The following is a 22,941-nucleotide window of genomic DNA, read 5'->3' on the forward strand; positions in this document are numbered from 1 at the left end:
TACCCCGTATATTTGTTGTGCACTCAACCACCTACCTTGAAGAGGTGGAGCGATGGCTCGTTGCCGCTCATATATCGGATGTCGATGCCGTCAAGCCAGCCGCTGGCGACCGAGAGGAAGGCATTGTTCAGGACGTCCATGCTGAGAGAGTTCATTACCGACACGTCGAACGACAAGAGCTTCTTCACCATGCCATAGGTCCTCCTGAGATTCTTGAATTGTCGGAAGCCAGCTTCCGCTGAAATGAGACGAAGAGTGAAGAATACTTGTATTTAAAAATAGGGTTGCTCGGGTCCCGATGGCATAAAAAAGGAAAAAAGTAGGCAAACAGGAATATGCTGATTGGTATGCCGGGTTTTCCGTCCCGAAAGCTACTGGGGCTCTCTCGTGCCAATCACAAGGTCCAAAAGACTTTTAGGCTGAACTATTACAATAACCTTGAATTGAACTTTCATGTACAGCCCTTTCGGAGAAATGTGCGGTCTATTCCACGTCTTTCCAGCTTGCGTTTTTCGGCTGTATGGTACGTTTTTCGTGACGCTCACGACAATCCATATATGTGAAAGGGGAGTTGGAGAATACTTTTCCTTCTCGAGATTGGTGGAACTAACGGCTTTCCTAAAAATGCCGCAGTTTAACCCGAAAGGCGAAGCATCAATTGCGATAGCAAATTAGTAGAGAGCTATGCGGAGTAAGGATAATAGTTTTATCAGCTGTATAAACTTGGACATGCAGCAGCACCAGGAACGCGCAGAACTTTTGTCGACGCCGTCGGCGTTTTTCCCGCGTTTGCACCGAACGCGCGCTGCGTTGGTGGCTGTTGCCGGTGCTCCTGGGAGCGGCTCGGAGGTTTTCGACGAGATCAGAACGGGACGTTCGTCGAGCAGCGTCGAAAGTCTTTACCACCTTCTCACCTCGCAACGCTTTGATATAAATACGCATTTGGTGCCACTGGTAAACGTCGCCTCCCCACCCTTCCCCCCACGGCCTTTCGCGCAACAGAAGTAGTCGCGTTTGCTCTCCGCCGTGTGTTGGCTTCCCGTGAAAGCGCGCTTTCACTCGCACATACAGCATACGGCGCGCGGTGACAATTTCATCGCCGTTGGACTCTATACGGAACCTCACGGCGACGGCGGCAGGAATCCGCTTGGAGTGTCCTTGTAATTGCTATTCCAATAAAAAACGCGCCTAAAAGAGCCTGTAGTCTGCCACGTCGTCGCAGGCCACGCAGCCCGTAATAGTTTCACAAGGATTTTACGTACACAAAACTCCTTACGAAAAGCTTATTTGATTAGATGTGCTTGTCTAAAGTTCACCCAGAAGCTGCGCTGTTCCAAGAAAATGGGCAGTTCTGCCAAATGGAGGAGCAATGACAGCGTTAACAAGGTTAACAATTGCGATTGAACTCTTCAGAGAGTTGTAAGCATACGCGGACGCGACAAGTTGGCGCCGAGCGTCCGTGGTTGCGGTGCACACGCACCGCAGCTATACTGCCGACGAGAAGTGACAACGCCCTGGTATAGGTGCCACGTGTCTCACAACACTGGCGTGATCAAGATCACCGCCAGAGGCGCCGCAGCCGTCTCACACCTCGATGGTGCACGCATTGAGGCCGACAGGAAACCGTCGGCGTATGTTTAGCATCCCAGCGAAATATTGGATAATGTTAGCTTGGTGCGTATACGGCCCGCTCCGCTCAGACCGGCGGTGCATAAACTCAACAGGTCAGCAGGAATGCGTGCGCAGGACGCTCATGAAAGCAGCTGAACGCAGAACGCAGTCCTGGCGTCATCAAGCGGCGATTGAGCGTATAGCGCGGACGGTAATTCGCGTCGTTCGTCTCAGCAGCCAAATGCACTCAACGCCTCCGGAGACCCTCTAACCGTGCGGCTGATGCACCATCGATATAGGTGCAGCGCGACAATGGTTGGCACCAACGACTTGAATGCGCCTCCAGCGTACGTCAGTTAGCTATCGCAGTAAAACTACATTTTCCAGGGGTACCACCGCGTCTTCTCCGAAATTAGGGCAGAGGAACGAGGGGGGGGGGGGGGTTGAAATGCCAATTGTTTTGTGGAACACGGGGGCCACAATTTCTTCTTTCGTGCTCAAACTTTGGGACTGCAACGAGCAATGCCTTAAAATGCTAAATCACCGATGCTTCAGCGTCAAATAGATCGTGGACCATCCCGCATGTGTCAGCATTCCGCACAGACCACTCTGCTGAGCTTGAGGTCGCTGGTTTGATAGCGGCCGTTGCGGTTGCATTGCCATGGGAAAGGAATGGAAAAAAAGAATGCTCGCTTAGTGTGCATTAGGTGGAGAATTTGCACCCAGCGTGGTGTAAACTTATATGCATACGTCTACTAGTGGCATGCCTGTTAATACGATCGTGGTTTTGGCATGCGACATCCCAGAAATTAAATAATTTAGGAGAACACAGCAGGGAAGGACATAAAGTAACAGGAGAAAGCCGAAAACTGTGCTCCACTTGCCTGAGCTGTGACAAAGATGTTAAAAACACCACAGAGAACGCTGCTTAGAAAGAGCACTTCGCTGAATAAGCGTGGAGCTGCTGTTAAAATTTCTAAAACAAAAAAAGAAAATTCTGAAGACGAACCGGAAAACTGCACTGTTGAGAACGCAGAAAATCATGGGCGGACAAGTAATGGGTCCTTGTTGATAGGGATTGCGTGAACCATGGCGCATGGCCCCGTTAGAATTGAGAGGAGCAAATATTTTTACCGAAACAGCTGAGAGTAACGAGGTTTTAAATGAATGGTAAAGAACATTGTAATTACCGAAGTGAAACGGGCGTGCTTTCATTATAACCATGCTTTGCAGGCCGATAACCATGTTAGGACAATGACTACAAAGTTACTTCTAAACTCATCAGCGCCATTGAAGAAATACAAGCAAAATGTGGAACTGTTGCGCTATAAAGGGGGACGAAAATACCGTTGAGAAAGTCAGCTCCGTGAGATTTACTCCACTCCGTCACGCTTTTTGTTGTCCAGTGTATGCGCGTTCCATCCTTTGTACGATAGCAAAATAAGAAGGTCAGTTTCGAGACAAAAATAAAACTGCAGCCCCAACTGTTTCTCACAGGGAGCGTATATGCCCTTTGGAACGCGATTTATTCCAGGCACAGTAGCTCAAAAACAATATACGACATTTGTAAGGCCTTCCTGCTGTCATGGTTTTAACGGCGCCTGCGCGCTCTGTCCATACAGGCTCATACTGTCTCCAGACACACGCGGTGGCCAAGAAGCCAAGAAGCCAAAACTAAGAAGCCAAGTAAATGCACCGTCACGCTCTACTCAGCTGGCTCTGCCATGCCAGGGCTGTTTTGCCTTCGAATACCTACTCACATTAACCTTGTCCGCACACACGTTAGCGTTCCTTCTCATCAGCTGTATGCATACCACACCGTGGAACACACACTCGTCTGGGCAGCACTGCCTGCAAACGTCAATATCAGTCTATTTGCGCTTTCCAGTGGGCGCTCACAAACGGCCATGATTTTTTGATGGTCACACCTCATGCACCATCGACGCGCGACACCGGTACCCTTTGGGCTGCCAATTTTTCCTACATCTCAATTAGACAATTTCTCCTCGTGCTTCCTGTGCATTCATTGTCAGTCTTTATATGTTCGCTACATAACAGACGTTGTTGTGAGTGAGTTTCTCCCGATCAGTCTTAACCGACAAGCACGTACTATTACCAACGCGATCGCTTTTTTTTTATTCGCGTACTCAATGTAATACCGCCTTAGCAGCTTGGTATCACCCACGTGACCTTTGCCTTCACAAGAGAACTGCATAGACCACAGATACATCGTTGCGCAAATCAACGCAAACAAAAAGTGAAACAGCATCAACTTTGATCTTCCGACAATTCTAAAATGGTTGCCGCATATTTCTCTCACGCGAGAGAGAAGGGTGTCAGTCGACAGACTGGCCACCGCTCATTTCTCCAGAAACGGTGTTCAGCCTTTGACCGCAGAATTCCAGAAAATACCGCGCGTGATATTACCCAAGTACACCTACAAGAAAAGACGCTAGGGGTCAGCGTGAAGCAATTCACGGGGCACAGTCCCTTAAATGACATGGCACTAGCTAGTAACAACAACCTTGTCGCAGAAGTACGATCGAATAAAACGCTTTGAACCGTACAGCCGATAAGAAATGTGCGTCAGTATGTAGGCGTTACAGAGCCTCCATGACTTCTGCCACGCTTGAGTCCATACTTAAGCCATATGCAAGCAGAGCGGATCACTTCAGTTTTAGCTGAGTATTTCAACTTCAGCCTCCGCCTACAGCGGCAGAAACATGACTTGGGTACACATAATTTGAATTGAATTTGAATTTACTGACATAAAACAATTTACAAAAGTGGAATTGCAGTAATGCATCTAATCCCTAGCCTGAGGCTAGTTGACACCGGTCGGCCTGACCAGACGATTACATATATTTCGTAATTTGATAATCTCTATGATGACGATACTTTTCATGTTAACCACGTCAGTACCACCATGAGACAAAAAAGCAAGATCTATTTACACCGCCATGACATTACAAAAATCTTCACGCTCCCAAGGCTGCAAGACAACAGCTTCCATATGGTAGACTAACCTTTTCTTCGGTTGCCATAAGAATGTCCCTTTTTTTTGGACGCGTACTACAATGAACACTTTCATCTTTACTTCCCAATGGTAATAAGGTCTCACCACCGTCCACCGGCTTGGCTTGGTTGCCGGTCGCCACAAAAGCCGACAGGAATACAAGATGCGAACAAAGTAGCTCAGGATACCGCAGCGGCGTCTCTAGCCCGTCCATGGAACATATCAGCGGTGGTTCCTCGTTGTTGGCTACGAGCACAAACCGTAGGTCAATGACTCGGCACCGATAACTTAGCCTTGCTTAAACCTATGCTGGCCATTAGCGTCAATTATGTTACGAGGGACTGAAATAGAAAAGAAATAAGAGCATTAGGTGCTCTAATGCTAAGTAAGCTACTCATGTCTCCTTTTCAGTCTTTCGCAGCGTGCTTGTTGGCAAAAACGATGCGAAAAAGAAGCGACATTTAAGGGAACACCTTGAGGTTACTTTAGAGGCGAGAAAGCTTTTGGCACCAACGCGTACCTTTAACATGAAATAAGTGCTACATTGGGCAGCTGCTCCATCATTGCAGATGAACAAGCAGTTGGGTGAGGGTTCGGTAAAGTGAAATTGATTGCATAGTCGAAGCGATTAAATTAATATAGAGAAAAATACCACTTGACAGGGCACAATAGTTGCTAAATATTTCAAACGACAAACATGTCAAACAATCCAGCATTCTCAGTAAACTCGCGTGTAATAAAGAACAAAAGTAAGTCGAACTGTGGTGCAGATAAATAACTTTGCTTTTTTTTCGTGGTGTAGACAAGCGATAGAAAACGGTAGTGTCGATTATAGAGAAACCATCAGTAGCAGCTATTCCAGTACAGGTAAACATGTATAGGTAAATAAAGAGCACACAACTGACGGTCTTCTGGAATAACCCTACATGTGCCCAAGAAATGGAAGTGCAATGGAAGGCGGTAGGAAGTCAGAAATAATCGCGTGGCGATTAGATCTGTGGGCAGGTTTCGCTAACGCAGAACAAGCGTATATGGGAATGTGTGGCTGAAATGTTTGTAAAGCATCGGACTAAATTACAACAATGAGGACACTGTCCAAAGTGCTGTTTATCCGTGTTGACTCAGTACCCGACGTCGCTAAAATGATTCCTCCTACAGTGCTCCATTATCAGCAGCTCCAGGCAAAGCGCTGCTTACGCATCCTGAATTGACATACAACCGTTGCCAGAGTGCGTGTGCACCGAACAATCGTCGAGGTGCATTCGAGGCCCCTATAATTGCGCTCTTTCTCCTTGAATGATGACATACATGTTTTTCTGACGTAAGAGCTAGCTATGACCAAATAATTCAAGGACGATGAGCGCCCGGCGTGTAACCGAAACAATCCAGCAGGGCCCTTCAACAAGTATAGCGCTCTAGGGGTGCCTTCGAGACTCGCGAGAAATGTTGTATTTTGCCTATTTCGTGCAGCATATAGCGACAGAAACATGTGCGACGCAACTCTCCAAGTTAACTCCGAGAAGACTACACACCAAGCAGTAAGTTTAGCTGCGTGTACTGCGTAATGGCCCCGTTGTTAGCGCATAAAACTGCCCGTTATACTGGGCCCCGGTGACAATTATGACGGCTGCTCATTCTGTGCACAATTTGTTTCACTACAGCCGAATAGCTTGTATTTAATGGCGACTATCGCTTGCTCCTGGTTTAAATACGGATAGACTCTATAGAGCCGTACGCGATGGCAGGATGGCGGCTTTTATAGAAAAACCTTCATAAAACTATTCATGCTATACCTTTTAAGGTTGTGCGAATGAGAAATACGCACATCTTGAGTTATTATTGGTGTGCACCACAGAGACAATTAGACGAAGACGGAAGAAATAATTTTATTTGTGAGATAAATAGCCTTTGCGCAGCTTAACAATGGCGCATGTTCTGCGGATGACGTTGATGTGAATGAAGAATGCCAGGCAAACAATGACACAGAACCTTTAAGCAGTAGACTTACGTGTGAAATCGATTCTGTTGCCTGTAAACAATAAAAGACGCTAGCTCAACAGCCGTCTACGAAGAAAACTGTAACGACAACCTTCAGTCGCCTAGTATGTGTGTGGACCAGAGAGAGAGACTGCACCACCATCGAGAAATTCTCATTTTTGCAATGAAACCCTTGCGCATAATCTTTACGAGCGTAGTTTCCCAAAGCCTTTATTATCATTTATCGGTCAGTATAAAAACAGTCACGTTGTCTTCGTGATATCGAACATGAAGAACGCGGTCATCCAGTAACAAAATGTTGACACTAAACAATATTTGTAAGAAAAGCCCCACATACACGCTGATGGGGCCAATACTCTGAGCTCATCACTCGGGTCCACCCCAACATCTGAAAGATTTTAAAGATCTTACTGAAAGATCTTATTTCATTGGCACTATAGAGTACTGAGAAGCGAAGTTACGCTTCTACATTGCGAGAATTGTAAATTGTTTCAAATGTGGATAGCGAAGAGGACAGGCATAGTACGGCTACAGGGAGAATTTCTGCGTCGATTCTCGGCCTTCTACAGGCATCCCAGGCAAGGAACTAAGGATTATTTTATCTCTTATTCGTGAGCATTGTACGAACGATGTAAAATTATTGGAAAGGTGGTCTCGCATCAAAAACAGTGAGCGACAAAGCAAGGATGATGTCCATTTCAATGCGACTAGCAACAACATGCGCTCTAAAAATAAAAAGAGATAAGCGATAAGTAACGGACTTACAACGCTCGGGTGTAACGAAATCTTTCTCTGTGAAGAACGAAGAATGGCAGAGTTGGTGCTTTATATTAGCGAGAGAATACGTATTCCAAACGGGATACGGTGCAGAGAAATGTCAGTGTCCTTACCTTCTGTCTTCTTCTTATCTGTAAATAAACGTAAAATGCCTCGTAAGTGTTGCTTGCCCGAGCATTAGCGACAGCCAGGTATTCGACAATTATACATAGAGTAAGCAGCGTAATTTTCAGGCTGTGTAATTTACTGCGATTTACTAGCTAGCCAAGCAGGGTGTCACGCGTATACAAGACATACATGAACAGATCTGACTCGACGATCACTAGCACAAGCGATGACGACGCCGTCGTGATAAGGGCGACGGTAGTGCTAGCGCACGTGCTTTACCCGAAGCGATTGTTTCGTGTTGCGCTTGCTTCACCATTTCAACTGTCCGACGTCCCTATAACTCAGAATACCTGAACAATACTACAAGACAGCACGCTACAAGCCACCAGCACCTTTTGTCCTGGCACGAAAGCAAGAATTGTCATCCGCGCGACTGTGGCACGAAGCTTTGCGCTACAGTCAGGGCAGGTGACGACTTTTCCTTTAATCAATCATCCTTCCTTCATCTGGCGGGCTTCCACAAAACTGATTTGTCCTAGTCATTGTCCCCACGCTTAGGGTTGCCGATTATTACGCCATTTCCCTGCGATTTCCTAGCCTCCTGGTTAGCTCAGATGGCAGAGCGACCATCACAAAAACCTGCACGACGGCCCACTTTCAGCTGCTTTTTTTCTTTCTTAGTTCTATGTTTCAGTTAAAAAAAAAGAAAATGTAATTTACTCGGGTCTTTCCTTGTTCTCACTGTCTGTTGGGCCCATATAATTGTAAAGAAAATCAAACTCCTTGTTTCTCGTTTGTGATTATTTAAACTGTTTACCAACATTATCTAAAGCGAAAACTTTCATGCCGGATTTGTAGGGAATTCCATATTATCTAGTGCATTCAAGCAGGCTTGAGCGCTGTTTTAGCGAGGCTTATTGACATAGCCAACTTACCCTTATTTAGAAAGGCGAAATAGAATGCAATGCCAATGAGGAACATGCTCATGAACAGCACAAGGAGCAGAACGCAGTACTTCATGCAGATGGCCCCCTTTGAACTGAAAAATTGAATTTAACAGTCATGACGGTGCTCCCTTTCGAAAAGAACATGGATTTCGTGAGGATGGCCCTTTATAATTGTTCATAATATAATAGTCACGAAATTTGCATTGAGGCTTTTCAACATGCCAAAGCTGAATGTTTTTCGAAAATAAATGTGATTGAAATTGTTACAGAAAATGCACATAATTGTTTGTGCTCTCATAAAATCTAACTAGCTTTAAGAGGAAGCTTTATCTCGGGGGCTCCTATCTAAAAACATGGGAAAGGAGAAACCGATTTTTCGGCACCCAATGCAACACAGTTGGTGAGGTTTGATCCATCTAAAATAAAAACTTGAAGTCTAGCCACTCTTGGAAGCAAGCTTTTGAGATATCCCGGTAATATCTTTATATAAATTGTTGAAAAATGCCAATTTTCCGAAAATTAGACTTGCACGTTCGAAACTTTGTAACTCAACAATGAAAAATGTTACCACAATTCTGTACACGGTACCTAATTGTACATCTCAAGCGGGCATAAAATTGATGTATCCTGCATGGTTGTCAAACATACGACTAATATCCGCGTAGGACATTTGCAAAACCTTTGTAAACGTTGCAACAAATTCACGTCAGAAATAAATTAAGACATCTAATTTTGCCCGCTTTTGATGCGCTTACATATCTGCGATATCTGTTCTTGGTGCATAGTTACGAATTTGTCAACTTCGTGCCTCCATTTTGTTGAAGGTTACACATTTTTGGGGATTTTTGTAAAAAAAATCGTTCAGGCCCTGAATCAAGATTGAGCTTCCAACAGTCACTAGAATGTAAATTTTTTTCTCTCGAATGCAACTAATTTCGTTAAAAGCAGTCCAGAAATTATTTTTAAAAATAATTTCTGCGTTTTACACGTATTTCAATAGGCGGCATCGGAGTATAGGGCCGGAGCTAAAGATTCCTCTTCAAGGGAGACTAATTAGAAAACACAGTTGAGCTATATTAGTACATTAATTTTCTAGAATATGAAAACTGGCACATTTACCGCGAAAATGGCTTGCTAAGACAGGGTAGGTGCTACTACGTAAGTAGGGTGGCATCGTTATAAAACCGAACCAACCAATAATGACGTGAAGAGTTTTTGACGGTATCCGCTTGAATGCGTAGGTAACTTTGTTTTTGCTCAAAATGGACCACATCGTGATACAAACTAGCCAAAGGTTTAAGTTAGCAAGCTCCGGAGACTTCCACACCACCACAACAGCTCAATAATGAGAGAAAAAAACTGTGCAACTCGTGACATTTCCAGGACATTAATGAACTTCAAGTATTATAATTGGATGAGAAGTGTAAAATAGGCACATTGTAGAGCAACATGAAAAACTCCCGATACAGGTTGCTGTTACTCAATACCTGCTACATAAAGGTACTTTTCCGAGCGTGAAAAAAGCCCGCGAATACCCGCAAAGTGCCTCGTGTGGCCAGTCGTGCGGCAATTTTGCGTGTATCCACGGGCTTCTTTCAAGCTCAGAAAAACACTTTCAACGCGAAAGCGTTAAGGGCCCCGCGTAGCAGAAAATGCGGTGTCGGCGTCCGCCGCCGGGCCCCCTGCATGTTCCGTCAGAAAAAAATCATCCCGTACCGCTACCATGCAGGCCATCCGCGTGGCGCAGAGGCGTTACTGAACTACTTGAATTTCTCAAAATAAAATGCGTAATAAAATTCGTAAAGTTAGATTTACACACACCCAACAGACACGATAGCGTCGGATTATAATTTGAATATGCGAGAAAACGAAATTCTGTTACGCGGAAACCAAACAAAAACACATTTTTCCTTGCTTACGGGAGTATCAACCATTGATAAGTCGTTGCTTGTAGCGTCTGCCTTACGGGGGTATAAGCCATTCATCTGCACTTCACTGACGCCGGGATCGGTCCGGCCTTGTTTTCTATCGGGCCCCGTGTCGCAGAAAATCGGGTGTCGGTGTCAATGGCGCCCGATAACCGCTATCGCGTTCCACTCTTAAAGGTGAAGCTTAAGTGTCCTCCAATGTGTTATGTGGCACATATTGAGCAACAGAAAGCTGTATCGGGAGTTTTTCATGTTGCTCTACAATTTTCTCATTGACACGTTTCATTTAATCATACTATTTGCAAAGGTTGATTAATTAAGAATATTTACGTAATTAGGTGGAATGCAAAAAAATACTCTGAGTATCTCCAAGCGACGGCAAACAACATTACTTGGTTCTGTTCAACTACGTGGCATTTGCATATTTTCAAATCTTCGTGCATGATAGTTGGGACACCGTGTATACAGTCTTCTATTGAGCAAGTTCGTACTGCGAAATTAACCATTATTGGGCTTTGAAAGAGCTTTTCATCCGTCTGAGATTAACTATTGCTTCTCTTCGGTTTCTCCGGGGGGCGATTGCACCTGTCGCCAATGCGCCACCGTTGATCGCCATCTCCACAAGCGGAGACGACTCGGACTAAAGTCGTCATGCAATGGAGTGCTCTTCCTTCCTTCCTTCTCTAACGCATTGCGCAAGAGCACTTAAACTGCACGTATGTGTAGGCAACAGGATCGCTATGTCACGGCTGAATGCAGGCCAGGAAACAAGGAGACTGTGCTACAAAAATCAAGAAAAAAAAATCAAGAAGGGAACACTCAATCGCTGATGCATTAGTTTGTACTCCCAGGAATCATACGTGACCGCGCAAACAGGATGAAAGTTATTGTGGAACACGAAGGACTTTACATGCATATAGACTCGCGTCAATTATTCAATCACTTATTCAATTGACTCAATTATATTTTTTGTCTATCGGAGTAAACACAGAGATGTGACGTTTAGCAGCTTGACGAGCCCGCAGTCCCAATTACAGTGGTTCATGGCAGCACAGAATACAGATCACATGAAAACAAAAGTAACAGGATAACAGGCCATTATCATCGTCATCAACCTATATTTATGCCCACTGAAGGACGAAGGCCTCTCCTTGTGATCTCCAATTACCCCTGCCTTGCGTTAGTTGATTCCAACTTGCGCCTCCAAATTTGCTAACTTCATCACCCCACCTAGTTTTCTGCCGTCCTTGACTGCGCTTCCCTTCTCTTTGTATCCATTCTGTAACTCTAATGGTCCACCGGTTATCCATGCTACGCATTACATGGCCTGCCGAGCTCCACTTTTTCTGCTTATAGGCAACTTGAATATCGGCTATCCCCGTTTGTTCTGTGATCCACCACCGCTCTCTTCCCGTCTCTTAATTTCAGGCCTAACATTTTTCGCTCCATCGCTCTTTGTGCGGGGCTTATCTTGTTCTCAAGCTTCTTTGTTAACCTCCAAGTTTCTGCCCCATACGTTAGCACCGGTAGAATGCCATGATTGTACACTTTTCTTTTCAACGAGAGTGGTATGCTCCCAGTCAGGAATTGGTAGTGCCTGCCGTATGAACTCCTACGAAATTTTATTCTTCTGTAAATTTCTTTCTCATGAACAGGGTCCCCGGTGAGTAAATGACCTAGATAAACGTACTCCTTTACAGACTCTAGAGGGTGATAGGCGATCCTGAATTCTTGTTCCCGTAGAAACTTTTTGGTATTTGTGTTACCTTACCTGTCATCTCATCAGACAACAGGTAAGGTAGCACAAATACCAAAGAGTTTCTACGTATTAACATTAAAGTGCCGTGCTTTGCACTGTGATAAAAAATAATTAAGCAAGGATCTGAGATTTCACCATATTAAACTGCAGAAGAAAGCGTGCCGTAACTCACGGTGGCGACGTTATGGCGATCCTGGATATCCCCGACCGCATCATCCCCGAACGCATTACTGACATCTCCATCTTTGTCTCCAGTGGTGCCCGTATCGAACATTAATGAAAGCAACCCTGTGCAGGGAAGAAGACAGGCAGCGCGGGACAAGTGTTGACGACAGAAACCCTGCATACGAAATGACAGACAGTGAAGCCAGACAAGGCACACGGAAATTTGATTGTTACGTTTATTTGAAATGCCATCAACAAAAAGTCCGAGTTTCGAAGGCGAGGAATCGATTGCGAAAGCAAGTTAGCGGACAGTTATATATGAAGTAAGGATATCAGTTTTATCGGCCGTATAAACTTGTAAACATAGGCACACTACCTAAACTGAAAAGCATGGTGTCATGCGCGCACAAAGAAACATGGACACATCTCATTCGATGACCGCGGAAACTCGCTGTCAAAACGCTGGAGCATAGCTGGAGTGAGGAAGCGCGGCAGCAGGAGCGAGCTAATATACCTTCACGCTGCGTCTCGCATCAACGAAACTAAGCCACGAAGACACAGCGTACGGCAACCTGTGTCCCCGTCGCAGATGGTTTTCAAGATACAGCGGCGCGGGCGGGCGCGCGCGGAGCAGAACCCCCCCCCCTCCCTCCCTGCCTTCCCCCCGGAGCGTTGTGCGCGACGGGAGACGGCGCGCTTCCTTCCCACTTTCATCCCTTGCGTTCACGAGATTGAGCCGCGATCTCTGGCTCACCCTCGCACGCTTTCACTGGCACATACAGCATACGGCGCGCTGCGGCGATTTAATCGTCCTTGGACTTTATATGGCACCTCACGGCGACGCCGACGGCAGAAATGTGCCTGGAGTTTCCATATAATCACTATCACAATAATAGGGCAAAAAAAATGAAAGTGGACGAAAAGATGCAACTTCTCGCAGGCGGGGAAAGAACCAACGTGTCTATAGGTACCTCCGTATTAATCCACACTCGTCTGCTTCCATTGCGGATTTCTTGAAATTTCAAATGCAGATTTTTTCACTTCTTGCCTCTCGTTCGGCTTGTCTATCGCGTACCTACTCGGTGGCACATTTAAGCTACCGCAACGCTATCTCTCGGGCCACTTTTTTTGGGTGCGCGTTTATGAGTTGTCTGTAGTTGTCTTGCAGTACGTGATCCCAGTAGCCGGCAGCTGGCCAATAAAACTTTGTGTAATAGCTCGTGGAATCCGTACTTACAGATCCCAAGGCCTTCGCTATCTAACAAAAATGCTGGGGTTTTGCGTGTTAGAACAACGAACTCAGTATGAGGCACACCGTAGCGGGGAGCTCCAGAATAATTTTGACCCGCGAGCGCTTGCAGGCAGTGCGCGGTACATGATCATTTTTGTATTCCACCCTCGTCGCAAAGCAACCGCCACAGACTGTATCGAACCCACAATCCCCGCTATGCAATCAGCGAGAATACCAAATCAGCGGTGACGCCTTCCTTTGCTATCTTACTTCGTTAATATAAGCTACCGCGACATCGCTGTCTTTCATTGGCCATGCAAATTTGCGTAATGTTTTTTGAGCTTTCGTGATGTGTACCTGCTTTCCAGTCTGCAGTCAATTTTTTTAACGAGCTATCTCGTAAAGCCGGCGTCACCGAATAATCAAAGGTTGTAAGCGCAAAGGCTGATTGCAGCCGCTGTACAACAATTGTTACAAGTAACGCTATTCCAGTCGGCCTGAATATCACGCGGCACGGTCACAATAAAAGCGATCCTTGTACACTTCGCTAATAAGTAGGTACACTCACGAAGTACGCGCCGCAGGTCAACGAGAGCGACAGCAAGCTTCGGCAGCAATTCTTCTTCTGTATTTGAGCACGCGTCTGCACACATTGATGATGACTCCCGACACTGACACAAACCCGCTACTGAGGATTTGGCCACGAAGAGGGTGGTTGAAAGGGAAGAGTGGGAGTGGGGAGGCGGCGGGAAATAGTGATAATCGTAGTGATAATAATAATCAAGCTTAAGCTTAAAATTTCACGGGCGCTTATTTATAACAGAGGACTATGAGGCATGCGCCGTGCGCTGGTCATTCTGCTCGAGAGAAAAATAAAAAAAACACGAAAAAAAAAACGAACTTGAGAAAAACTTGCACATCACTCCATCCTTTTTTCTGCTTCTCCGTTTCCTCAATAACCGTCCCTTTTCTGCACGTAATGCCTCTCAGACAACTCACTGCTGAACCTAGATAGATAGGGAAAGTTTATTAGAAAAATAATCATCCCGCAGCCCTTTCACCATTATCTGGTTGCAATGGCACTTGGATTTTATACACGACAAAGAGCTTCCGAGCAAAAATTTGTTAACCAGAACTCCTTTTCACGAGGCTCGCGCTACCTCATACTTAGCGAAGTCCAATAACGTTCCCATTCAAGTGTTATTATAAAAGGGCGTCTCTATACCCTTTCGCTATTACGTGTTAGTTTTTTTTATGTATGTTTTTCTGTTTGACCCATAGTTCGACGTAATAGTTCAGCGGAAACCCGCTAGGTGGAGAGAAGTAATTGAAGGGAAAATGATACATACACCCAACCGTAGCAATTGCTACAAATGAAACCCATACGGGTTCCTCAAAAGAAAGCCTCGCAGTTGAAGAAAAATTCGTCCTGGTCGGGGACTCGAAGCCGGGACCACCGCCATCGAAGCCGGGACCACCACCAGGCGACTAGCAGATGGCAGGGCGAAGTCGAATTTATCAGCAACTCGAAGCAAACGCTACGATTGGGTGGATGTATCATTTTCCCTTTAATTTTTCCCATAGTTCGAGGTATCTTTACTTACCTTTCCTCTATATATCGCAACCATCACTGTGACATCCTAATAAAACACGTCATTAGGCCTCAATTACTTCCACTAAAGCTCAACCCGAGGGCATCGCTTTATCAGAGGCGGGAAAAGTCGCTCTAGCTTCCCATCACATTGTTCATGCGATAGACTTCCGCAACGCATATTGAACACGGAAGTGCCAACGATGGGCAAACCTAGGGCGAACCTGTCTAAATGTGGGTAATGTCATTTGCGTAAGTGCGCTACCTTCGACAGTGATATTTATTATTCTGCTTTGTTTTTGCGCCTTCAGCCTCCAAATCGGACACGCCATTATTACCATTCCGCCCCCCCCCCCCCCCTCCACACCACCCACATTCGTTGTTCACGCCACCGGGATAAAGGCCTCTCCAGATTATATACACACACGCGCTATTATTCATACAGGCGATGTATGTATCCTGATTTGTGGTAGACGAACACTCTCACATTATTAATAATTGGAATTTGCGCCTTATATGGTCGGGTAAAGGAAGACCAGATTAGTATTATCCTAAAGCGAAGCTTTACGCCGATCTTGCTGACCTTGGCTGCAGCCGGCTGCTGCTGCTCTTTCGTTCTCGCCGAATAGCTCACACTACGCTGCGGGATGGCGACGCTATCTATAGCAGCGATGGCTCACACTACTTCGCCCGAAGTAGTGAAAGGTAGAGAGGGGATGCCAGCCTGCGCCTGCGCGTCGTTGGCCGCTGCTGGAGAGGGCGCGGAGACCGCGACGCGGAGAGCCGCGATTGAACGGGAGAGAGGGCACCGGAGGAGAAGGCCTCACGTTGCGCATGCGTTCCGCCGCCTGGCTACCGCGTGGATGATCGCACCTGCGCCTCCAAGGGGCGGTCGGGTACCTTAAACAAATGGCGGCGTGCTCCTACTTCAGCGCCAAAACACCAAAGTGACCGCCCTAAGCACGTGTGATTAGCCGTTATGTTACGCGTATATGTTTTGTTTACAAGACATTGTATTGCCTCACTAAAATACCTAACTAAAGCGTTCGGTTTCACTTTGCACTCGCATGGAATAAACACAAACGCGTGTTTCCCCACTCCTTATACATTTACGGAAAGCTACGCTGTATATAGATTCCAACACAGCACGTTGGATCTGGTGCGTTATTATTATTATTATTATTATTATTATTATTATGATTATTATTATTATTATTATGAAAACATATAAAGGGTGTTCCAACTATCATGCACCAAGATTTAAAAATATGCACATGCCACGTGCATATTTTTAAATATTGGCGCAGTCGAGGACGGCAGATAACTAGGTGTGGTGATGAAATTAGGAAATTTGCAGGCGCAGGTTGGAATCAGCTAGTGCAAGACCGGGTAATGGGAGTTCGCAGGGAGAGGCCTTCGTCCTGCAGTGGATATAAATATAGGCTGATTATGATGATGATGATGACATGCCACGTGACTGGAGAGAACCAAGGTAATGTTTGCGGTCGCTTGGAAATACTAACATTATTGTTTGAGTTCTGACTAATTACATAATTAGTCTCAAATAATCAACTTGTCAAGTATTATAATCACATGAAAAGGGTCATCGAGAAAATTGTAGAGTAATATGCAAAACTCCCGATACAGCTATCTGTTGCTCAATACGTGGTACTTAAGAGTGTTTTCCGAGCGTGAAAGAAGGTCGCGAATACACGCTAAGTGCCTCGAGCGGCCAGACGCGCGGCAATTTTTCGTTTATTCGTGGGCTTTTTTCACGCTTGGAAAAACTTTTATGTAGCATTTATTGAGCAACAGAAAGCTGTATCGGGAGTTTTTCATGTTGCTCTACAATTTTATCAATGACGGTCTTCACGTAATTATAATATTTGACAAGTTGATTAATTAATTGACAATAATGTGGTTAGTCAGAATGCACAAAAATATTCTGAGTATTTCCAAGCGACGGCGAACAACGTTATCTTGAATCTGTCCAGCTACGTGGCATTTGCATATTTTGAAATCTTGGTGCATGATAGTTGGGACACCATGTATACTGTGGAGTGAAGTAAATGAGAGAGGCTGTAGGCTGACAATTGCCACCGAGAGGGGCACCATGCAAGCCTACTTTTTTTATGAAGAGATAAGAAACAGAACGTTAAGATGGGAATAGGTAAAGAGAAAACACGAAAACAGGTCAGAAAACTAAAGTTAGAGCAAGGGCAAAGAACAGACTCTGTGAGTAGGAGTGTAATACAAACAGAAATACACGCAAGTCGTTTTAACTACAAAATAATGGCCTAAACTATAATCGTGAGTTGCAGTTTAGGAGAGTGGCCAGTAACTAACAGTAATGACGGTCGAATACATAAGAGCGGTTTTCTTCTGTCTTTTTTTTTCCGCCTGCGAGGGCACTGCTACTCGGCGAGAAAGACAAAAGACAACGACAAGACGACACCACCACGGGACACGCGGACAACGACGAAGAGAACACCGCCGTGGCGTGATCTCCTTTCCGTACCGCGGTCGAGTACAGGAAACACCTCGGTGAGTGAGGCATCTCTTGTATTCACATCGCATAAATAGGCGCCCTACGAAGTGTACGTACTATTGTCTACATAACCATATTCTCGGTAATAAGATGAAAAGTGTCGTTACAAAAATAACTGCTCATTTGAAATGGTACGCCCGTTATGTTTGGATGCGATATTATGTCACATGGAACTAGCAGAATGAGTGTGGCACAAATACGGACATCAACAGCTACCTAGGCGGCGTCACCAGAGACAGCTGCGCCATCCTGTGAGCCTGATGTTCGCTAAAGAGATAAAAATCGCAGCGGATCCCACGGGCCTTTGGGAATCGGTGTTCAGCGAACCTTTCGTAGATTATTACGCAATTGTGGGCGCAAATGTTAGCGTTGGATGTTTGCGCGGCGCCCGTGTGATGGCGACACAGACCCACATCACGTTCAGTGCGTACATTGGACGTGTCTGTAGGGCTTATGCACGCCAGATGCTCGGCACGGTTTCGGGTTCCCGTGGCTGCCACACGGCGTCGGTCTGGTTGGCGTTTTTGAAGCAGCATAACTTTACGTTCTAGACGCGCCTATTCGACCAGTCCTTTCTTTCGCGCCTAGATCTCTGCGACGCTAAGATCAATGCTGTCAGCCTCTGAAGTCAGTTTTCAGCCAACTCGGATTAAATGCGATTTCGGTAATGAGATTGTCAACGCGATTTCGGTAATGACAAGTTTTTGTTTGTTTTATGAAAACAAACTGCAAATGCTATAGTTCCGTGTTATTTCTAAGCACGTTTTAAAATATTCAAATAATAAAGTAATTGGACTCAAGCTGAAATGATGTTGCAGTGCAAGTTGGTATGCTAACAACACAGCTTCCGGTTCGGAGCCATATTCGCAGATGGTGAAGATGTGTAATGTTTGTATGGGGCGAGGGCCAGATGTAGATTATTCACAGAAGACGACGTCAGCTCGTATACACTAATTGTCGTTGTCGAAAGTTGCTTTGTACCTGGACCAAAGTGCCAGGATTACGCGGAACCTTAGTAATCTAAACCTGAGAAAGAGGGGCGGCAGACCTCCCTTACAGAATGTAACAGTGTCAAAACAATGGGACACTTCACAACGCCAATGTAAAATGTGTGAACAATTCGTTTTTTTTTGTTTTTTTTTTGGGATGCCGTGTAGTGACATACTACTACTACCATGCCTACGCGCTTACCCATCGTTTGCAGCGAAGCACGAAGATACGCGGCTTACTTGTACATTTCCTCCAAAGCAAAATCCACCCAAAGACAGGACAACTGGGACTCTGTTTAAGGTTTATCTACGTATGGGCGTTTTCCGGTAAATTTTAATATACGCGCGCTTAGTCGGCTATTTAGCGCCACCGCACTGTAGGGCTCCCCATATACCGGGTGTTCAAAGTTAAGCTTCACGGAATGTTTAAAAATCACGTGTGGCAGGTTGCATAATTCTTATCGTTGAGCCGGGTTATTCGAAGAAGCGGAAATTAGTAACACGAAAAATCGAAACACATATTCAACTAATTAACAAAATTAACTAATGAACGTCTTAGTTAATTACTTTACGACACATATTGCAATTTACGAATTGTAGCCGGCGAGTTTCCAAGACGCATTCACTTGAAATGAATTTCCAGGATGACACCAGTCTCGAGATGTTATTTCCCAGATTGTGGGACGAAATACATGGGCGCTCCGGTTACTTTTGTGCTTCAATGTATAACACAGCCATTTTGGTAAAAAAGTAAGGGGAACAACAGTGCATTTTCACGGCGAGTTTGATGGTGCATATCTCCTAACTTCAGATTAGAAACCGGGTGTTCTACCTCTGCTCCACGCCACTACTCATTGCATTATACCTGTGCTAACATATGGTGAGAAACTTGGAGGTTAACAAAGAATCTCGAGAACAAGTTAAGAACCGCACAAAGAGCGATAGAACAAAAAATGTTGGGCCTAAGTTAAGAGACAGGAATAGAGCGGTGTGGATGAGAGAGCGAACGGGAATAGCCGATATTGTAGGTGACATTAAGAGAAAATTTAAAAAATTGAAGGCGCAGCAGCACGCAAACACAATGAAGTTCTTGTAACTAACACGTTTTATCCGTTTGCTCGTACAGCACTTTCGTCGCACAGGTCCGAGAATGGCGGTCGTAGCGTGCTGGAAAAACACGAGTTAAATCGTAGGCTCAGTTGGAGTGCATGGTGAAATAAATTTTATGCGTAAATGTCAAATGACCCACTGAGCGAAACGCAGCTCCACTAACGTGAAACCTGGGGAGGTGCGAATCATGCAGTGATGCACCGCTAATTGGCTCATACTGTCTTAAGCAATGGCTCATTACCCCGTAAACGCGGCATCCCCATTACGACGACGAAGACAAGCGAAATTCTACGCTGGAATGTTGAGTGGAAACGTTGCTAGCTGCGGAAGACGACGACGACAGGAGACGCCGACAGCCTGGGAAATGGAATTGGGGAGAAATGGAACTGGGGAGGCCATGTAATGCGTAGGATGGTTAAACGGTGGACCATTAGAGTTACAGAATGGATACCAAGAGAAGGGAAGCGCAGTCGAGGACGGCACAAAGCTAGGTGGGGTGATGAAGTTAGGAAATTTGCAGGCGCAAGTTGGAATCGGCTAGCGCAAGACCGGGGTGATTGGAGATCGCAGGGAGAGGCCTTCGTCCTGCAGTAGACATAAATATAGGCTTTTGGTGATGATGATAGTTCGGCGAGGTGAACATGGTGCGCATAAACGCCGCGATGAGCTGTTACCGCAGCGCATGCGCACAAGAGCGCGGTGAGCGAGCGCTTTTGCGTTTGACGAACGCGCAAGCTCCGCGAAATATCTCCAGTGCCGCCGAACTGTAGGCCAGCATGCTGCCGGCCAGCCAAAATAGCGCGCTACGCCCTTTGATCTAGTGGCTCCGCCGTGAGTTAGGCCATGCTCTATATTCACCCGCTAGCCACGCTAACGCGCGCCGAAAGCCGCCAGTCAGCTGTTGGCGCAGCCCGCGTGGGCGGCGGATTCAATCACGACGCAGCTGATGACAAAGCCACGACAAGCGAACACTGGCGGCAAGCTTGTGATAAGAACAGGTCGAGCGTTATCGTGCTGGTTCTTTCGTGCTCTCCCCCAGTTGCCGCAGTCGCGGGAAAAAATGGCTGCCCGCTACAGAAGAGCTGCAAAGTAGTAGACTTGTCTAATGAGATTGCGCGCGATAACGATGTTGGTACATTCTCTATTGTACTCAAGCAGCAGTGATTAACCTACAATGTATTCTCTACAATAAATAGCGGTCGGACTTCACCAGTGGGATAAATGGCCTTGCACGCCCTTACAGTTGTGCCTAGTGTTTTTCTTTCTTTTTTTCGTATGCGCACAAGTTTTATCAATGAAGCGTTAGATGCCTAACTCATTTTGTGTCGATTTTGCATCTTGACCATAATAACAAAGTTACAATATTTTTCTCATGTCATTGTGCATCATTTTGTCGTTTCACATGAAATGTTATCAGCGCACTGTCTTCGGATAATGTTGTTCACCCGAAGATAAATGCATGTATTGTAAAAATGTATTTCACAAAGGGGTTTTTACAGTTTTAAGTAGTTGCCATAAATTTGATGTGCCGCGTAAAAGTACACGCGAGTTAGCGCAACTGATGTGAATCACAGCTGCATGTGGCAGCCATTACGGCGTGCATGCTGCTCACGCCTGGCAGCGTTTAAGAAACATTGCAGAGTACCACTCAATAGACTGATTTAAATGAACCTGGCCCGATGACTGCAGTGGAATGGAGGACGGCGTGATAACTTTGTCATCCTTATGACACGGCGATAACCGATTACATGGCGGAGATGAGGCACTGAATATTGGTTGCTGGAAAGATTACCGTGTTTTTTATTTCTTAATGTGCCGCGTCAACCTGCAACCATCGTAAGGTTTCCGTTTGCCGGTGTGCCGCTGGCACAGATCACGCAGCGTATTACAGTCATCAGCAGAAAAGACCATTGGCTAATTTTCGCTTCTTACTGGTGTCCTTGCTGATAAGTCACTGTGTAATTTGTCCTGTAGCCATCCGACGAGCAATACGCAGAGACGCGTGATACCTGTTTGTTTCGTGGGAGAGTAACTTCAACGACGGGGTGCCAGAATATTTTTGTTCTTGGGCAACAACATCAAGACACTACGCGGCACGCCATGTTTGTCTGGCGGGTCAAATTAAGCAGTTGTACTCTAGCATCAAACTGATCAGTGCTAATCGCAACATGCGCGCTAGAACACAACACTCGCGTCCTAAAAGCCAACGGTAAACACGTGGCGAGACGAAGCGTGGGGTAAGAGGGCATACATTCGCGGGAACGTTCTCGCTATGAGCTAGTCCTAGCGGCAAGGTACAGTTCACGATGCGTCGGGGATGTTTGCCACTTACAGATCATAATAGACGCGTGGTAGACCCTCCCGCCGTCGGCAAGCCACTGCGGTGACGGCAAATGGTCGTGTAGACGTCCCTCTGCACACACGGGTCTGCCGCGAGCAAGATGCCGCCAGGGACAGGCCGCAGGGCTCATGAAAACCACGCCGAGTTCAGCCAGTCTGTCCCGGTGTACGATCGCTCCGCTGGCTCTGAGCTTATCAGTCCTGCGCAGCACTGACGTATGCTGACGTGCTTGGCCATCGCCGTTGGCATGGCGAACATGCTAAGTCACGGCCGGTCTGCAGCGTGCGAGACGCTAGGCGTGTGCTCCAGACCGGCTGTAGCTAGGCATGCGCAGTTCACGTGTTCAAAATAAAGTCCCTTTATAGTAAAAGTACCGCCATCTACTCTTTCCTCCGCCGTCTCCTCTCCTAAAGCGCTTGCTTTTTTCTTTATTTTTTGCTTGCGAAAGCAAGTCGACGGTGGCGGCCCTAGAAAGTCCACGGTGAAGCTTTCAGGCCGGGCGCGCGCCGCCACCGCCGCCGGAGACTGCGGTTGCGCAGAGTGACTTTCAACATGGCTCTGAGGCGGAAAAAAAAAGAACAAAATTTAAAGAAGTCAAAGCGCGCGCTATCATCGTCCAATCGGAGATACAGGAGAGAGTGGATTGGCGTTGATCAAAGGATGGCGGTACTTTTCTTATATAGGGACTTTAGTTCAAAACAGCCACGCGCGCCTCTATCCAACACGGTGTATGAAAAATTTAGAGCCCTTCCACTATGTGAAGATGGAAGACCAGAGAAGCTGTTGCTTTTTTTAATTGTATTTTACTTTTCTTAATTTGCT

The 22,941-nt window shown here is 46.0% G+C and overlaps 1 protein-coding gene across 2 annotated transcripts in view; it reads right to left on the reverse strand.

Annotated features, from left to right (window-relative positions):
• The window catches only part of LOC119434101 (uncharacterized), a 39,837-nt gene extending 17,160 nt beyond the window's left edge, over positions 1-22,677 (reverse strand). Inside the window, exons 1-3 of one of the 2 annotated variants that reach the window (XM_049658601.1) lie at positions 22,111-22,677; positions 4,733-4,873; positions 36-238 (exon numbers count right to left, since the gene is read on the reverse strand). In XM_049658601.1, coding sequence (XP_049514558.1) covers positions 36-238; positions 4,733-4,873; positions 22,111-22,249 — 483 coding nt within the window. In that variant the 5' untranslated portion in view covers positions 22,250-22,677. The remainder of the gene's footprint in view (positions 1-35; positions 239-4,732; positions 4,874-22,110) is intronic. The other variant, XM_037701418.2, reaches the window with a different exon arrangement.
• Between the last annotated feature and the right edge of the window lie 264 nt (positions 22,678-22,941).

This window comes from Dermacentor silvarum, chromosome 11, assembly GCF_013339745.2.
Source record: "Dermacentor silvarum isolate Dsil-2018 chromosome 11, BIME_Dsil_1.4, whole genome shotgun sequence".
Lineage (NCBI taxonomy): Eukaryota > Metazoa > Arthropoda > Arachnida > Ixodida > Ixodidae > Dermacentor > Dermacentor silvarum.